Source organism: Carcharhinus amblyrhynchos, chromosome 15, assembly GCF_965287045.1.
Source record: "Carcharhinus amblyrhynchos chromosome 15, sCarAmb.v2.hapA, whole genome shotgun sequence".
NCBI classification, from domain to species: domain Eukaryota; kingdom Metazoa; phylum Chordata; class Chondrichthyes; order Carcharhiniformes; family Carcharhinidae; genus Carcharhinus; species Carcharhinus amblyrhynchos.
The window spans coordinates 22,003,786-22,023,820 of record NC_137338.1 but is presented as its reverse complement, the minus strand read 5'-3'; the positions used below and the strand labels follow the sequence as shown (position 1 = coordinate 22,023,820).

Sequence of the window (20,035 nt, the reverse complement as noted above, 5' to 3'; positions counted from 1 at the left end):
ATTTATTAAAGATAAACACATGTTGGTAACAAGATGAATATCCTTACTAGTCACTGGATAAATAAGTTTCTTCTGAAACATCTACTAGATTAGTGACCACCTCATATTTATGGCCTGCAATACTCAGTAAGAAGTCTCACAACACAAGGTTAAAGTCCAACAGGTTTATTTGGCAGAACGAGCTTTCGGAGTCTCAAGCTCCTTCGTCAAATGAGTGAGGAGTTGTGTTCACAAACAGGGCACATAAAGACAAACTCAGTTTAGAAAATAATGGTTGGAATGCGAGTCTTTACAGGTAATCAAGTCTTAAAGGTACAGACAACGTAAGTGAAGACAGGGCCAAGCATAGGTTAAAGAGATATGTATTGTCTCCAGCCAGGACAGTCAGTGAGATTTTGCAAGCCCAGGCAAGTCGTGGGGTTACAGATGGTGTGACATGACCCCAAGATCCCGGTTGAGGCCATCCTCATGTGTTTTGAACTTGGCTATCAGTTTCTGCTCAGCGATTCGGTGTTGTGAAGGCTGCCTTGGAGAATGCTTAACCGAAGATCAGAGGCTGAATGCCCATGACTGCTGAAGTGTTCCCCAACAGGAAGAGAACATTCTTGCCTGGTGATTGTCGAGTAGTGTTCATTCACCCATTGTCATAGCGTCTGCATGGTTTGTGTCTTTGTGCTACCAAATAAACCTGTTGGACTTTAACCTGATGTTGTGAGACTTCTTACTGTGAATGCCCATGTCTTCGGGCATTGCACCAAACACAATCCCACCCAGACCCTATTCCCATAACCCCATGCATTTACTCTAGCTAGTCCCCCTGACACTAAGGGACAATTTACTATAGCCAAACCACGCATGCACATCTTTGGACTGTGGGGGAAAATTGGAGCACCCGGAGAAAATCCACGCAGACATGGAGAAAATGTGCGAACTCCACACAGACAGTGATCCAAAGCTGGAATTGGGCCCCTGACGCTGTGAGGCAGCAGTGCTAACCACTGTGCCACCATGCCACTCATGAACGGCACAATCTTGAACAGAACAATCTTGTAATGTGCAGGGTAGTTATAGCTTTGGTGAATATCAATGAATTATACAACTATTATTAATTGCATGGAGGACTTTAGGACATTACTGTTGGTTTTAAGAGAGATCTCACGGGTTACCAGAATTACTGTTTGTAGCGAGAGGATTATGTTATGGGACTAGTTATTCAGAAGTGTGGATGAATAATCCAGAGACAAGTTGAAATTCCAAAACGCGTGCTGGTTAGGAGCATTGGCCATGCTAAATTTTCCCTCAATGTACCTGACTGTGGCGACTAGAGGAATTTCACCGTAACTTCATTGTAGTGTTAATGTAACACTGACACTAATAAATAAAGTTAAACAAATTCCATTTTGAATCACAGGTGGGACACTGAAACTTGGTTAATTAAATAAACTTGGAATGAGTAATGGTGGCCATGAAATTACTGGATTGTCATAAAAACCTATCTGGCTCACTAATGTCACCTATGATCGGGCAGAGTAGATTCAGAGAGAATATTCCCCATTGTGTGTGTGTGTGTGTGTGTGTGTGTGTGTGTGTGTGTGTGTGTGTGTGTGTGTGTGTGTGTGTGTGTGTGTGTGTCCAGAACTAGGGGTCGTAGTTTGAGGATAACAGGTAAACCTCTTAGGATTGAGGTGAGGAGAAATGTCTTCACCCAGAGGGTGGTGAATCTGTGGAATTCAGTACCACAGAAAGTAGGTGAGGCCAAAACATTGTGCGATTTCAACAAGAAACTGTTCATAGCAATTGGGGCTAAAGGGATCAAGGGATACGGGGGTGGAAGGTGGGATCAGGATGATTTGATGATTAGTCATAATCAAAACGAATGGTGGAGCACGTTTGAAAGGCCAAAAAAGGCCTCTTCCTGCTTCTATTTTCTATGTTTCTATATTTCAATGTCAGGAAGGAAATCTGACATCCTTACCTTATCTGGCTTATGCATAATTCCAGTCCTATAGTAATGTAAACTGGACTCTAAAATGGCCTAGTAAGACATTCAGCTTAAAGTGACAAATCAACTTCAATTAGGGATGCAATCTTCCTTTCATCTTCCATTATACCTCCTTCAACCCTCTGTTTCTCCTCTATGTCTGGTTATGGATGGTCTCCTAGCTTACTGAAACTCTTGCAATAACAGTCACTACCACAAAACCACAAGCAAAAGGGCTCGACCACTGGAGAGATATTGTTTACAAGCCAAATGCAGTAATGTTTACAGACACCACGTGACTAATCATCATCAGAACACTGCTCAAGCTTCCAGGAATCCTTCCAACCACAATTGAGAAACCCACTCAGAATGCGACAGCAAATTACTGCCCGGATGCCAGAACCTGAAACAAAAAGAGAAGATGCTGGAAAATCCCAGCTAACTTTCTGAGTTTGGATGACCCTTCGTCAGAGCCCTGCAGAATATACTTGCGCAACTGGTGGGAACGTTGAACTTTGCACATGGGCATTTGTCACGCCATTGGTTTTACTCATAGTTGTAAGAAGGAGATTTACTTGGATCCCACCACAGATTAAATCCAGTGTGACGCAAAGGCCTTCTTTTTGTTTTATTAAGATCAAAAATTAAACAGTGAGTTGCTAAGTTTATATGAAGGCTATTTATTTCCATGGGCCTTCTACCAAACAATATGAGCAGGTTAACCTGATTCTGCCCTTAATTTCATGATATCACTGCAAGAGAATTTGCAAAGGAGCAACTGACGAGGATATAAAGCAAAATATGGCCAATGCATCTAACCCATGTTGGAGGAAACCGGAACAAACTCAAGCAGACACAAGGAGAAGGTGCAGACTCCACACAGACAGTGACCCAAACCGGGAATCGAACCCAGGTCCCTGGAGCTTTGAGGCAGCAGTACTAACACTGTGCCACTGTGCTGCTCCACATAATCTTCTTATTTCTGTGTTCAATTAATGATAACATTCAATTGGCTTTCCTAATTATTAGCTGTTCCTGAACATTAGCCTTTTGTGACTCATGCACTTCAGATCCCTCTACACCCCAAGAGTTCTGCAATCTCCCACCATTTAGATATTCGACTTTTTTACTCTTTCAGACAAAATGGAAAATTTCATATTTTCCTGACATTATACTCCATTCGTTGTGAGGTCTTTTGCCCACTCACTTAAACTTATCCATACCTTTTTTATAGTCTCGTTATGTCCTCTTCACAACTTCACTATCTGTGTTCTCAGCAAATTTGGCAATTGTAAACAGTTGAGGTCCCAGCAGTGATCCCTGTGGCACACAACATGTTACATCTTGACAACTAGAGAAAGACCCATTTCTGCATACTCTCTATTTCCTGTTAGTCAGCCAATCTTCTGTCCATGCTAAAATCTTACTCCCTATACCATGAGCTTTGATTTTCCGCAATAACACCTACCACCCAAGTCAAAGTCTAATTACTTGATTTCACATGTCTCCTGCCCTCGGGATGATGTCTATATTTTAAAGGTGTGAAGCAGTGTCGACTTTGTTGATGCTGATGGTCAGTTTTTCTTCGGTTTATAGGTTGGCAAGAATGAACAATTCAAAATCGCAGAAGATATTAGTCAAGTTAAGCACTGAGCAAGGACTTGAGAAATTCAGTGAGATTCTAAAGGAAATTTAAATTTAAAATTACTACTGCTCAATCTATGTGCAATTGAACGTTGTGACAGTTACTCAGAACAGGTCTGAGTCTTGCATTGCTCGGTATCTGTTCTAAGCTATATGGGCGGCACAGTGGTTAGCACTGCTGCCTCACGACGCCAGGGACCCGGGTTCAATTCCGGCCATGAGTCACTGACTGTGTGAAGTTTGCACATTCTCCCCGTGTCTGCGTGGGTTTCCTCCCACAGTCCAAAAGATGTGCAGTTTAGGTTGATTGGCCATGGTAAATTGACCCTAGTGGCAGGGGGGGATTAGCAGGGTAAATATACGGGGTTATGGGAATAGGGCCTGGGTGGGATTGTGGTTGGTGCAGACTCGATGGGCCGAATGGCCTCCTTCTACACTGTAGGGATTCTATGACTGGGAAGATGCTGCATGTAGACTAAAACTGAACAGGAAGGAAAGCTGGCCCTTTGCACCATCTGGCCAGCAAGGGATAGGGTGAGGTTACTCAAACATTCTTGCACGTAGAAAGATAAAGAATCTAAAATTATTCCTGTGCAGTTCAATTTTGTTTAATCTTAAAAGAATCCAACAAGACAAAATGCTGTGCTCACATCCCAGATCTCTGGAATTAAGCTCTGGACAGGGAACATATCTCCAATTTATAGTCTGGAAATTGAAAATTCTAATCTTGCGTGTGGTTGTGATTCTGAACTCAACAATATATGTTTATCAATATTACGAAACAAAAAGCCAAAACGCAGTTTGTTTCAGCTTAAAAGTGTCACTAGAATACACCATCTGTGGCACTACAGCATTAAGATACATTACAAGCAGTCACAACTCCTGAGTAACGTGGACTCGGCACTTCAACATCGGTGTTTTATCACTTCTATCCGGTTACTATCTGGTATTCATATACTCATTGTGGAATCAGGAATTGCTTTAACTAACTGGTAGGAATCACTCATGTAAATTATTTGAACCGGTGACGAGTTTCGCCATTAAAGAGCAGAATATGTTGAATGCAAAAGCAAACACAAAGAGTCTGATGAAGGGTCATCCTGACCCGAAATGTTAGCTTTATTCTCTTTCCACAGATGCTGTCAGACCTGCTGAGATTTTCTGGCATTTTTCTGTTTTTGTTTCAGATTATGGGCTATTCTTTTCCTTACATTAAGATTCCCAACATCTTGCAGAAATTACTCATTAGCAGGGAAGGAAAGAGAGTGTGAGTACAGTGAGAAGAGTTCCAGATAGCTACACGTGAACTGCAAAACAAGCATACTTGACGGGTCAAGAAGCTTTTTTTGTTCAACGTACTTAGTCCCGATTTCAAATCGCTCCTTAAGAGCCAGAAACCAGGGTAACATGAATTTTGGGGCATAAAAGATACAATGCGCAAATTACAGATGCTAACCAAAGCAAAAATGAAAAACTATGCACACTCATATGCTGAAATAGGGTCAATTCCTAATTTTGTTCCAACATTACACTTTCCCCACAACTACAAATATAACAAATGTATGATCCTTCAATATTTAAAAATAACTCAAATCTATTTTCTCCAATCTATGGCAAATTTACCTGCTAATCTTCTTGTTGCGACTATCTGTTGTGAACATCGCTGAAAAACACAAAGTCACTTTCGGGAACACGAAACTAAGTCAGATTTTGTTGTTATTCACTCCTTAGTTTCCGGCAGGAAATGCAACCGCACTCATTTCCCTCCCCAGAAACATAAATCTCCTTTCAACTGAAGGTTCTATATGTTCAGTGCACTTGCAAATACTCCACTGTTAGTAACATTGATATCAAAGTATTGGAAATTCCTTAGTCAGCATTTGAAACTCAAAACAGAATATTCAAACAATTGGTTCTGTTAAAAGTTAACCTCTGACCTCAAACTAAAACATACTATTGCCCAAGAACCATGTGCACATAGTTAACTCACACATATTTCCTGTTGTTTCAATAAAGGCCTGATGATATCTCTCAAGAGCATTTTAATTAAGCAACTCTAAATAGATATTGGAAATATCATCGGATCGGAGGCACCATATTCAGATATTTAACTGCTAAAACACTGAGGACCCGATTTTACCATCACGTTGTGCCTGTTTTCGGGTGTGAAAACTTGGTCAAGTTGGGCATGAGGCGAGGAATGTGATCTGCACCCACCTCTGCGCCAGACTCCCCTTTACAAAGGTCCGAAAATGGCCGCGATCAGAACCACGGCCAAAATGGGCCTAACATCCATTTAAATGCGTTTAATTTGACTTAATGGACTACATGTCCAATCTTACCGGCACTTCCCTCTTTATCACTGCATTCACCCATCCAGAATCAGTGTGAAACAGACATGCCCTACAAAACTCCAAATTGGGCGTTCCTGTTAGTGAGGAAGTAAGTGCCCTGCTGTCACTCTGCCTGAGATCAGTGAGGGGGAAGGGGGGGGGGATCTGCTGTCACTTCACCTGACGAAGGGGCTAACCCGAAAGCTTGCGAGTATATTATCAAATAAATAGGTTGGACTAAAACCTGGTGTTGTCAGACTTTTTACTGTGTTCACTGCCTGAGATCAGTGAGGGGGAAGGGGGGGGTGGATCTGCTGCCACTCTGCCTGAGATCAGTGAGGGGGAAGGGGGGGACCCGCTACCACTCTGCCTGAGATCAGTGAGGGGGAAGGGGGGGGGGGGGGATCTGCTGCCACTCTGCCTGAGATCAGTGAGGGGGAAGGGGGGGGATCTGCTGTCACTCTGCCTGAGATCAGTGAGGGGGAAGGGGGGGGGGATCTGCTGTCACTCTGCCTGAGATCAGTGAGGGGGAAGGGGGGGAGGGGCCCACGATCGATCTGGGTAGTGGAGGGATAAGGGGGTCAGTAATGTTGTGGGGGGTGGGGCAATGTCTGTGGGGTCCAAGGGGGAGGCATTACCCGGCCCAGGAGGGATGTGATAGGGGAGCTGCATTCCATCATTCTTTTTCTGCACATGTGCAGTTGGAGGCGCCGATCGGAGCTGCAGGATTTTGGGTGCGTTAAGCTCCGCCCACGGGCTTGTGCAGCGTGATTTGGGCTTGCTGATATTTTTGCATGAATATATGGGGGCGCCTGAGAACGGGTCGAAAAGTCAGATCTGAAACTCTCCCAGTTTCAAGTCCGCCCAGCACTTCGAATCAAAATGGTAAAATAGGGCACTGAATCACACACATCTTCAAAAGGGAGATGGATGATAAAATCAGGGTGGAGTGTTTTACTGTAAGAAACTGGAGGCGAGCTGCTTATGGACATGCACATCTGGTGCAGCACTGCCGTCCAAAATGCTAGAATGTGTGATTTGGCAGGGTGGCTCATTTCTTTGGCCAGCACCAACACAATGAGTCAAATGGTGTCCTTCTGTGGCATGAACTTGCTAGGATTACACGGAGACAATCTTACTGGCCAGTAAGATTGCGAGAAAGGCAAAAAAAACATTTTTGCGCCCCGTTTCTCGCCTCTTGCAATAGTACCAGCATTGCGAAGGCAGCGCAAGGCTGCTTAAATTATTTAAATCAGAATTTAAATATTATTCGTGAGCCCAGGACAGAATCGTCCTTACTCGCTTGCCTTACCACTTGTCGGTGAAGGCTCTCGCCAGCAAGGATCACGTATGGTCCCCAGCAATGGGAATCAGACATGACGGCCTCGCTGGTAGGACTGGAGGCCTTTGAGGCCCCATGAGTGGTTGGGGGCACAGGCAGACAGTGCCCTTTCAGCAATGCCAGCCTGGTACTGCTCACTGGGCACCCTGGCACTGTGCACCGGGCAGTGCTAAGGAGCTGGTCCATGATGGGTATATGGCCTAAGGGAAGAGGCGGGGCCAAGATGGGGCAGGGCATAAGGGGGGGCGGTTCAGAACGGAGTTGAGGAGGAACTTCTTCACTCAAAGGGTGGTGAATCTCTGGAATTCTCTGCCCGTTGAAGTGGTGGAGGCTGCCTCGCTAAATATTTTTAAGAAGCGGGTTGATGGGTTTTTGATAAGAGAGGGGATTAAGGGTTATGGGGAGAGGGCGGGAAAGTGGAACTGAGCCACGACAGATCAGCCATGATCTTATTGAATGGCGGGGCAGGCTCGAAGGGCCAGATGGCCTACTCCTGCTCCTATTTCTTATGTTCTTATGTTCTTATGTTCTTATGAAGATGAGCAGCAGGGAGCTGCACACCCTGCAATTGGCAATTGGCCAGGGTGGCGATCGTGAGGGGAGGGGGGAGTGGTGGTGCTGGTGGTTAACAAATGACTGACAGACCTCTCTGTTCTGTTGCACAGAACAGAGATCTGCGCATGCACAACAGTGCTCTCCAGTGTGACCAGCCGACTTTCCAGTGAGAATAGACACTGTCCACTCCCTCGACCGGCAGAAATCAGATTGAACATCATTTTGCTTTGCACTAAGCGCCATAAGATTTCATTTGTGGTCTCACCAAAAAATGGATCTGAAACTTTCCATTTTTACACTCGTTCAGCACTTTGAACCTTTCGGTAAGATTATCCCCAAAACGCCAAAAGGTTCACTTCTCAAAGCTAAGGAGAAGGTAACATTAATAATGTTGAGCAAGATTGTGTGTGTTGTGTCAGTGTTTGGGGAGCGGAGGTGAAAGAGAGAAAGGATGCGTGTATGTGTGTGTGTGTGACTCAGAGAGTGGAGTTGGCTCTATTCCCACTACAACACCAGAAAAAGACTTGGTTATATCTTTAAGACATCAAACAAAAAAAAATCAACAGATGAATAGCTACATTTAGAAATAAACAAATTCTCTTTAGACATAACAACTGTTGTTTCTGGAATTAATACAAAATATTACCCAATGAGTAAGGTCATTCAATCCATTTTGATTAATTAGCCCCGAGCATCGCCTAATGTTATAACATTGTGACATTCAAATACGTTTTAAATGGGGCAACTGTGGCACAGTGGTTAGCACTGCTGCCTCACAGCGCCAGGGATCCAAGTTCGATTCCTGGCTCAGGTCACTGTCTGTGTGGAGTTTGCATGTTCTCCTTGCGTCTGCGTGGCTTTCCTCTGGGTGCTCCGGTTTCCTCCCACCATCTGAAAGACGTGCTGGTTAGGAGCATTGACCCAAACAGGTGCCAGCATGTGGCGACTGGGGGAATTTCACAGTAACTTCATTGCGGTGTTAATATAAGCCTTACTTCTGACTAATAAATAAACTTCTACTTTAAATGATTCCAGGTGGTTTAGCCCCAACTATGTTCCTGTTATCACTCCTAAAAGTACCATTCTCCAGTTTGAAACCATGTCCCTATATGTACTCCTGCAGTTTAAGGAAATATTCAGAGTTACTTTTTTCCCAGAGCAATCTTATCTACCTGCACAGGATCATCCCTCAGCGATCTTCTTTCCAAGCCAAGTTCCTTCGATCTTTTTCTCATAACTCGTTCCCAACACTGGAGACCACCATTATTACTCCTGCATGGTGTGTCTGTAGCACTCTAAAATCCCCCATTTCTTGGGAGATTTCTGTTCAATTCAGTCCAGAGTGGATCAGGCACTGCAAACTTTGATCATTCCTCTGACATACATTTCCACCATTTTGGTTTTATAGTTCAACATCACTTTTTGTATGCTCTGCACTGGTTAGAAATAGTAAGTAGTCTCACAACACCAGGTTAAAGTCTAACAGATTTATTTGGTAGCATGACCTTTAGGAGCGTTGCCCCTTCATCAGGTGAGTCACCTAGTGTTGTGAGACTACTTACTGTGCCTACCCCAGTCTAATGCTGGCAACTCCACATCTTGGTTGGAAATACCAAATGTATGAAGACCCTTTCATCTCTTTCTACTTCACCTTTGCTATTTTGTTAAATTGCCTCTTAGTGTCCTGGGATGCATAGGTTAGAGGGATTTCCGGGGTAAATACGTGGGGGTACAGGGATAGGGCCTGGGTTGGATTGTTGTCAATGCAGACTTGATGGGCCGAATGGCCTCCTCCTGCACTGTAGGGGTTCTATGATTAAATTAAAAACTTTACTTATTAGTCACAAGTTACATTAACAGTGCAATGAAGTTACTGTGAAATTCTCCTTGTCGCCACAGTCCGGCGCCTGTTCTGGTCAACGCCCCTAACCAGTACGTCTTTCAGAATGTGGGAGGAAACCTGAGCTCCCAGAGGAAACCCACACAGACATGGGGAGAACGTGCAAACTCCACACGGACAGTGGCCCAAGTCAGGAATCGAACCCAGGTCCCTGGCGCTGTGAAGCAGCAGTACTAATCACTGTGCTATAGTGCCGCCGGTTTCCACCCCCCCCACCACTCCTCCACTGTTCAAAGATGATTGAACACCTTTCATATTGCATATCTTTTCTCTTGTTTTATTTTTAAATGCAGCAGTTAATGCTTGGTTGTTTCAAATTTCATCTGCCCATTGTTCTGCAGACTTGCCCAACTTCTGCATTTCCTGTGTTATCTCCTCTATTTCCATAACATTTGGTTATCATGTACAAACATTACCACTTGTATCCATGTTATTCCTGCAAACTTAAATCAGTAACGCTTTGGTTTCTTTTCACCGACCCCACCCACAACCTTCTTGTTGTTTCCCATACAGCACCTGGAACCCGGGTTCAATTCCGGCCTCAGGTCAGTGCCTGTGTGGAGTTTACATATTCTCTCCATGTCTGCGTGGGTTTCCTCCGAGTGCTCTGGTTCCTCCCCCCAACTACCCCAGTCCAAAGAAGTGCAGGTTAGGCTGATCGATCGGCCATGCTAAATTGTCCCTTAGTGTCCTAGGCTGTGTAGGTAAGGTGGATTAGAGGTTACAGGGATTGGATGGGGTTGGGAGTGTGGGCATGGGTAAGATTCTGAGTTTAAGTTAAAGTTTATTTATTAGTCATGAGTAGGCTTACATTAACACTGCAATTAAGTCACTGTGAAAATCCCCTAGTTGCCATACTCTGGTGCCTGTTTGGGTACACTGAGGGAGAATTTAGCATGGCCAATCCACTTAACCAGCACGTCTTTCAGACTGAGAGAGGAAACTGGAGCACCTGGAGGTGACCCATGTTGCCACGGGGGACCCGCAGACTCCACACAGACAGTGACCCAAGCCGGGAATCAAACCCAATCTGTGGTGCTTGAGGCAGCAGTGCTAACCATTGAGTTGGTACAGATGCGCTAGGCTGAGTGACCTCCTTATGCACTGTAGAGATCCTATGATTCCCTTCCACCAGTTTCTTATCCATTCTGAGGTTTACTCCGCATCTCCACAGCTTAGATCCCACACGAAAGGCTATGAACTTGGTTAAAAGCTTTCCAATATTGACGCGCAAAACATTGTCGTGCTTTCCAAGTCCAAGTGGGCTATCAAAGGCTGAACCGGGCAAGGCAGGTTAGAACTAGCATCTTCTGAATCCATGTGCTATTATGTACACCTACTCCTCAAATGAACTTGAAAATCCATTCCATTGCATATTTAGTACAGAAACAAGGCTATTGTGGCTGTGTGGGTTACGTCACATCTTTTGAACAAAGGCACATTAGCCTCTTTACTGATAGTATGATACTTTGTCAGTGTCAAATGACACCCTTGTAATTATCAGTGCTTTACACATCTCTTCCTAATCTCTATCTGCATGGAATTAAATATCACAACCCCAGGGAATTTACTTAAAATCCAATTATCCTGTCCAGGAAGGCAATGGCTTTGCTTGGGATATTTTTGTTAAAGATGGCATGTTGCACATGTCTGGACAAGTAGTAATTCAGAATATTTACTCTTTTAGCAACTCCGTCAGCTTCAAGCTCATGTGCAGCTTTTATAGGCTTCACCTTTGGTCACCTCTTGCTACTGTGGTCCTGAAAGATGGCACAGTGGTTAGCTCTGCTGCCTCACACCACTAGGGACACAGGTTCGATTCTGGCATTGTCTGTGTGGCATCTGCACATTCTCTCTATGTCTGCATGGGTTTCTTCCAAGTGCTCTGGTTTCCTCCCAGACTTCAAAGATGTGCCAGTTGGGTGGATTGGTCATGGTAAATTGCCCCTTAGTGTCCAAAGAAGTGTGTGGGGTTACAGGGATAGGGCAGGGTAAGATGTTGGGTCAGTGAGTCGGTGCAAGTTTGATGGGCCAATTGGCCACTTTCTGCACTAGAGGGATGGTACGAATGGTTTGCTGTTATGCTTGACCTCAACAACGGGTTTCTTTCTGAAGTACCAAACTTGTCTTCTGCTGAAATATTAAACAATGCCCCAAATATATTTGGATATGTTATTTCCTGCGATTTTGCCTTTTAAAAACATGCTCCTGTTTGGGTGTTTGCTAGTTCTAATTTCTATCTTAACTTCACTGTGCAGCAGCTGCTGTACTATAACTAAATTTCCTTTTTTGTGTGGTTTTGAAGGAACATTACAAAAACTAGTTCACAATAAACATTGGTTCTTAGGTCTTCCTTGACACACTGTTTCGAAGGACAGTCATGAAATATATCTACCAGCTCCGTCAAATATTTCCTCATCTGTCCTTCCTATTTCTTCATAACGCAAAACGATCTTCCTTTTTATGGCGGTTTGTAGCATATCTCCAATGTCAGCATGGATTTCTGAAAGCAACTCTTGGCATACTCAACAGCCTATTTGGTGTTTTTTGTTTCCTAATGCTCCAGTGCATAGATTTTGCAGTGCAAAATGTGTTCTGATATTTATCTAATTTATGGTGTTTCTTTCAGAACCAAAATTGAGGTCCAACAACATTAAAAACAAGATCAAAGCAAAGCAAACATCTAGATCTTGATGTGTTCTAAACCACTGATAGCTTCAGAATCTTTAAAAGAAAATAACATGAGAATTGGAGAGTGTACTGGGGGATAGGAGAAAAAGAGAGAGACCACAATTGCCATAATTAATGCTGTTGCAGCAAAGGAGATTCTGAAGAAAAGGAGAATTTAAAAAACCCTGTGGATTGAATGCAATAAGAATCTCCTGTGGCATTTAGAAGTCGTCGCTTTAAAAATTGGCTATGTTTTAGACTCAGAGATATGCCATAGATAAGATAATTTAAACTAAAATCTATTTAGCCTTTACACCCCACTTGTTTCATTTTAACACAATACGGTATTGGAAAGTTGAAATAAAGTGAAAAGTAAAGAATTGGTTAAAAATAGAACTGATAAGGATTCAGTTGCACTGAGGACATAAAATGCTTCGGAGCATGATGAAACACAAATTGTTAAACAAAGTTGAGACTAACAGTCTCACAGATCATATTCAAGCCCAGTTGCAAAGCACAGCTCTCTCAGAGAATCAAGCTGGTTGCAGAAAAGAAAGCAGAAGAAATCTGCCTGCGTGACACCTCAAGTTCGTCTCCGAACTATAAGAAAGCAAACCTGCAGGTCCTGTGCAGTAATTATTTGCTGGTCTTAGCTCCGTGTTAAAACCTATGGGATGCTGTTTTGGAGAAGCTGTATTCTTGGAGTTTAGGAAAGTGGGGTGGCACAGTGGCACAATGGTTAGCACTGCTGCCTCACAGTGCCAGGGACCCGGGTTCAATTCCAGCCTCGGGTCACTATTTGTGTGGAGCTTGCATGTTCTCCCCATTTGTGTGTGCATTTCTCTGGCTGCTCCGGTTTCCTCCCACATTCCAAAGATGAGTGGGATAGGTTGGTTGGCCATGCTAAATTGTCCCTTAGTGTCAGGATGATTAGCTGGGTAATATGTGGAGTTAAAGGGGACAACGCCTGGGTGGGATTGTTGTCGGTGCAGAATCAATGGCCTCCTCCTGCACTGTAGGGATTCCATGATTCTAGATCGATTTGGATGGAGTGGGGGGTGAATTTAAGTATGTTGCCTGGGTAACCATTATTGTAGTTAAATTGTAAATGTTGTTCTTTACTGTTGCATTTCTTGTTGTATGTTTTAAAGTTAATTAAACATTTTGTTATTTGAATAATTTACAACAAGTCTGACTCCTTTCCTTGCCGGGTTTCATAGAACCATAGAAAACTACGGCTCAGAAACAGGCCTTTTGGCCCTTCTTGTCTGTGTCGACTCATTTTCTGACCTGCACTTGAACCATATCCCTCCACACCCCTCTCATCCATGAACCCGTCCAAGTTTTTCTTAAATGTTAAAAGTGACCCTGCATTTACCACTTTATCCGGCAGCTCATTCCACACTCCAACCACTCTCCGTGTGAAGAAGCCCCCCCCTAATATTCCCTTTAAACTTTTCTCCTTTCACCCTTAACCCATGCCCTCTGGTTTTTCTTCTCCCCTAACCTTATCTCTTTTCAATATTTTTTTTCCAAATCGCAAAAATAGTTAAGCGCTGGCATTCCAAATTTCCCTTCTGAGATTTGGGGTATTCTCACATTAAACATCAGTGAGTTTCATAATAATGGAAATAAAAATAGATTTTCAAGACTGCTGGACAAATTAATATGGTGTGATGTAAATACAAAATCTATTCAACACTAGCTCAAAGATGAAGCCCATCCTTCTTCGAATTGGAATCTTTTGGGTGCCAATGTGAGTTTGTAAAAGAATCGACTACTTTCAAAGCAATCCCAAATGGATTTAAATGCATAACATTTCTTCCATTTTCCAACTGCGGTAACAACAAGAAGCTAAAGGATTATTAAGATTTTATTTGCTTCCGCTTTCCACTCACCAGAGACACTAACTGCCTCCCCTTGACATTCAATGGTGTAACCATCACTGAATCCCCCCACTGTCAACATCCTTGGGGTTACCATTGACCAAAAACTCAACTGGACTCACCACATAAACACAGTGGCTACAATAGCAGGTCAGAGGCTAGGAATACTGCGTCGAGTAACTCACTACCCTAACTCCCCACAGTCTATCCACCATCTACAAGGCACAAGTCAGGTCTGTGATGGAATACTCCCCATTTGCCTGGATAGCTGCAGCTCCAACAACACTCAAAAAGCTTGACACCATTCAGGACAAAGCAGCCCACTTGAGTCGAAGCAGTCCATGGGTTTTTCACTGAAGTGAAGCAGAAATTGAGAAAGAATAGTCACTGGAAAGGGCAAGTTGGCAAAGAACGGGCCAAATCAGCGAATGACTGGATGGGTGGACAACACTGAAAGCTGAATGGAGGGGGGAAAGAAAACAGCTTCCAGATTTGTGGTGAACAAGGGAGAGATATCTATGGCTACTCATGTACAATGGTTAATGATGGGCGGATCACAAATGCTCATTTTGCCTTGTTTGTGTTAAAGCTTTTAATTAAACATGGAAAATTCCAGTGATATTCTTCCTGGTAAGCAAATATAAAACATTTTCAATGTTTACAGAACTTTAGTTTATTTGATAGTAATCTCACAAGCTTTCGGAAACGGTGTTCCTTCGTCAGGTGCGTGGAAGGTGTGTACCTTCCACACTCCTGACAAAATAACACCATTTCCGAAAGCTTGTGAGATCACTATCAAATAAACTGGTTGGACTCTAATCTGGTGTTGTGAGACTTCTTACTGTGTTACCCCAGTCCAACGCCAGCATCTCTACATCATGAATTTCAATGATATACCCATTACTCCTATTGTAATGGATGACAGCAAACCCATTTGTTTTAATTAGTCCAAGCCCTTTCAAAACTGCAAAGGTATTCTGCATTCTTCTTCTACTGTTCTCAACTAATTTCAAATCTGGTAACGAACACTCCAAAGATGTGCGGGTTAGGTTGGCTGGCCATGCTAAATTGCCCCTTAGTTACAGTAAGAAGTCTCACAATGCCAGGTTAAAGTCCAACAGGTTTATTTGGTGACACAAGCTGCTCCTTCATCAGGTGAGTGGGAGTTGAGTTCACGAGCAGGGCATATATAGACACAAACTTAATTACGAGATAATGGTTGGAATGTGAATTCCCATTATCTTGTAATTGAGTTTGTGTCTATATATGCCCTGTTTGTGAACCCAAACTCATCCCAGTCCAATGGCAGCATCTCACATCTTGGCCCCTTAGTCAGGGGGATTAGCAGGGTAAATACGTGGGGTTACGGGATAGGATGTGGGTGGGATTGTTGTCAGTGCAGGCTTGATGGGCTGAATGGCCACCTCCTGCATTGTAGGAATTCTATGAAATATTGTGCTATAAAAAATACAGATTAATCTTTGAATTTGAGTCTCAATGTCACCAAGTCACTCTCTGCAATGAAAATTACTTATAGTTAAAATCAGCATACATTCAATTATTAATACTACATCTTACTAGCACATAGTTGGGCAGAGCTAGGCGACAGGGACATCTGTGATGGTAGAAGTGATGTTTACGGAGAATGCACTGCTGTTGGAATCAGTGTTGGTGTTTGTAAACGATTTCATTACAAATTCCATTAAAAAAAAAGCAAATTACTGCTGGAATATGAAACCAAAAGAAAAAAATCTCAGCAGATCTGGCAGCCTCTGGAAGGAGAGAAAAGAGCTGACATTTCAAGTCCAGATGACACTTTGTCAAAGCTCAAAAAGCTCAAACTCCATCAACAGTCTCGTGGCTTTACAACAAAGTTTCCATCATTCAACTACTTGTGGGGATCTGGGTACCATTTAAAGCCTTCTCTCCCTGGGAATTGTAATATTAACCAGTTTCTGAGAATAAGAAGAATTTGGCATCAATATTAAAGTTCCTTTAATGTCATGAAGTTTTTAAAAAAACACTCCTGCTAGAAATAGAATCCGATGTAGAGATGCTGGTGTTGGACTGCGGTAAACACAGTAAGAAGTCTTACAACACCAGGTTAAAGTCCAACCTGTTGGACTTTAACCTGGTGTTGTAAGGCTTCTTACAGAAATAGAATCCTACAGTGCAGAAGGAGATATTCAGTCCATTTAGTCTGCACCAACCGCAATCCCACCCAAGCCGTATCCCCATAACCCCATGCATTTAACCTAGCTAGATCCCCCTCACACTAAGAGGCAATTTAGCGTGGCCAATCCACCTAACCCGCACATCTTTGTGCTGTAGGAGGGAATCAGAGCACCCAAAACCCAAGCAGACTTGGGGAGAACGTGCAAACTCCACACAGACAGTGACCCAAGACTGGAATCGAACCCAGGCCCGACGTTGTGAGGCAGCAGTGCTAACCACTGTGCCAGCATGCAGCCCAAGTGAAAGGGATTTACGTATAAAACTGCACTCAATCAAAATGGTAAGTAAATATCTGTGGTGCAACTTCCAAAAGCCAACAGTTGACAGCTGTACAAATTTGGAACAATTGTTTTCTCCTTTTAAAATAGTTACTTGGTTTACCAGGTCACAGGAAGCGCGTCAAACGTAAATTCCAAACGTTATTAGATTTTCTAAATAAACAGGTTTGTAAGTACCTATCATTTGCTTTTTGATCCAAAATATTGATAAAATGACTGTTAATTATTCATAGTTTTCTGATGATTAAACTTCCACACCGTACTTCCTAGATAGAGTCCTATTTATTTAACCTATCCAGACAACCAAGTGCATTCTCCTTATTCCAGCACAAGGGCAGATTTTCACGTCGCCTTGTTCACTCTCTGCCTCATTAATGATGCAAAAACCAAAAACATATCGGGTAACAGGCAGGCCACCTCTGATTCACCTGCCCCACCGTGACTCCAGCTGTTTTTTCATCTGCCCGCGCCATATTTAAACCGCAGCCCCGCACCAGCTTCTCAATGTCACCAGGCCAGGAGAGCCCCAGGGAGAAAATGGCCATTAAAAGGCAAAAACAGTGCGGCTCTGAAGTTCAGTACCATTTTGCTGGACCACCTGCTGTGGAGGCCCACTGCAATGTCCTCTATTCGAATAATGGCTGGAGGTCCACCAGTGTCGCCAACTCCAGCTTGGACAGTAGTGTCCTTGGCAACCAGCACAACGTGGCACAGAAAACTTCTGCGGTCCATTGCAGAAAGAGAGTGAACGAACAGATCTGATCCAGCAGGGTGAGTTAACCAACTCATAACTCTCAACTCACATTCGCAAGTCCATCAGGCATCCCACGCTCCACATGGATGTTTCCCTCTCACACACACTGTTGCACCTCCATCAGGGCTCACATCCTATGTCGATCATGTCCTTACCCCACCCACTGCTCCACCACCACCCACACAAGGCAGGCATCCTTAACTGCCTTGGCATATGTCCTGCTCACAATCTTTTGACTGTTCTTCATGCAGGACAATTTCAACATATGAAGGAGAGCTCCCAGTCCTGCATAATGTCCTCAGTTGCCTTGGCTCCCCTTGGCAATGTGAGATCCCTGATAGGCTGGTTAATGTGAATTGAGAGATATTAGTTGATTAACTTGTCCTGCTGGAATAGATCTAATCATTCACCCTCTTTCTGCACTGGGTTACAGACCTTTCAGTTATACTATTGCGGTAATACACTGCATTGTTGCCATTTTGGCAGCTGGATCTCCTCAAGGAGCTTTGTCAGACTAAGGCGCATAGTTACGAGGGTACTATGTATTGTAGAGCTGCTCCTCTCTCTACTGGGCTTCTGTGGTAACTGGGACATTGCTGAGATGTTACAAGAGGCGGTCTATTATCTCATGTATGCAGTTGTGCATTGATGCTTGTGCAAGATCCCACACAAGTCCCAAGTGGAGCCTTGGAAGTAGCGACTCGTTTGGACACTCAGTATGGCAGTGACTTTTAGAGCCACTGGCAATGGATTCCCTCCGAGTCCCCATGGCACCAATTCCTGGAGTTTGTGGAAAATGAGAATCACCAGAACCCTAGACATGCGGAGGCACCAGTGATACTGTCTCTCACTCTATACTATACGCTGTGCTCACACTCAAAATAAATATTACGAATCAAAAAAATTTACAAGTACAATTAGAATTTCAATCATGGTAAAGAGATATGTTTTGTGCCCATTTTATCCAACGCAAACATATAAACAACTTGGTGTCACGAAAGTTCCACGTTTCAATACAGGGTCCTGTAGAATTAAGAGCCTCTCTCAGAACAACCTTCACCTAATCCAGATGGAGCAATGCACCTCAAGAATTTCTACCACTCTATTGCTTAACAGCAATACTTTTCAAACTTTTGAGGCACTCCCACAGACCCTTGTGTCAGCTACTCAAAAACATTGCTAAAAAGCATACAACAGAAAACACATGCAGATCAATCAGAGAAAGAAAAAGAAACAAGAATGAATTATTGTCCCTATGCTGGATTGGTGGCTCAAATGGCAGTATTCTGATAATCTCAACATCTTATGACACACGTATCTCTGGATCAAAAGGATCAATGCCCCTTAACATTCTTTCAAGACAAGCTGGATGCAGGGAGGATGTCCCCGATGGTGAGGGAGTCCAGAACTAAGGGTCACAGTCTGAGGATTCAGAACAGACCATTTAGGACGGAGGTGAGGAGACATTTCTCCACCCAAAGAGTAGTGAGCTTGCGGAATTCGTTACCACAGGAAGTAGTTGATGCCAAAACATTGAATGTATGCAAGAGGTGGCTAGGAATAGCACCTGGGGCAAGGAGATCAAAGGTTATGGGGAGAAAGCAGGATTAGGCTATTGAGTTGGACGATTAGCCATGATTGTGATGAATGGTGGAGCAGCCTCGAAGGGCCAAATGGTCTCCTATCTGCTATGTTTCTAAGAACAGCCTGAGTACAATAAAAACCCATAGTTGCAAGCATTTTTAATGTTTTGTGGAAGGAGAGGATGTTGCCAAACTGAAAAGAATCCAAAATCTTCGAGCCGATCTTGAGCAGTCATGCTTTACTGCCACTTAACTGAAAGCAAGGACACAAGTCATGCCAATAGATGATGCAATATGATCTTAAAAGGCAGGGTCAGGTAGCACGAGCATTTTTTCTGGCATTCGTCTGCTAAGGTATTTAGAGAATGCTAAAAGAATGATGGTTACACCTATGAATATTGACATTTGTCATTAATTAATATGGTTTCTAGATAACACTGTAGTTCAACACTGAATTCTATGACCATAACACCCCCAAAACAGAAGCTAAATGCTGGTGCCATAAATTACTTTTTTAAGATTGTTAACACCCATAAAAAGCCTCTGGAACCTACCTGTCTCATTGCCTATTGATTACATACAATTATGTCTGTCCACCAGTGCTGGTTTACGATTTAGAATCTAACATAAATTATGCCAAGTCATTCCAATGCTACATTCAGTCTTGGATTATTAACCAGTAATTGTAGGTAAGCACTCTGCAATGTCATCCGATTTGAAAACCACATTGAAATGATCCATGACAAATGATGGAATCAAAATAACACTAATTAGTTTGGTGGTTAGGCACATTGACCCGAACAGACGCCGGACTGTGGCAACGGGGGGAATGTCACAATAACTTCATTGCAGTGTTAATGTAAGCCTTACTTGT

General features: G+C 43.3%; 1 protein-coding gene across 2 annotated transcripts in view; it reads right to left on the bottom strand.

Moving 5' to 3' along the window:
• The window catches only part of traf3ip2l (TRAF3 interacting protein 2-like), a 59,369-nt gene that overhangs the window by 27,412 nt on the left and 11,922 nt on the right, over window positions 1-20,035 (bottom strand). The window contains exon 1 of one of the 2 annotated variants that reach the window (XM_080203583.1): window positions 5,249-5,327. The exons of the other annotated variant lie outside the window; for it this stretch is intronic. Within the exon in view, the coding sequence (XP_080059709.1) occupies window positions 5,249-5,286 (38 nt within the window). The 5' untranslated portion in view covers window positions 5,287-5,327. Of the gene's footprint in view, window positions 1-5,248; window positions 5,328-20,035 lie in introns of those variants that run through there. 2 annotated transcript variants of the gene reach the window in all.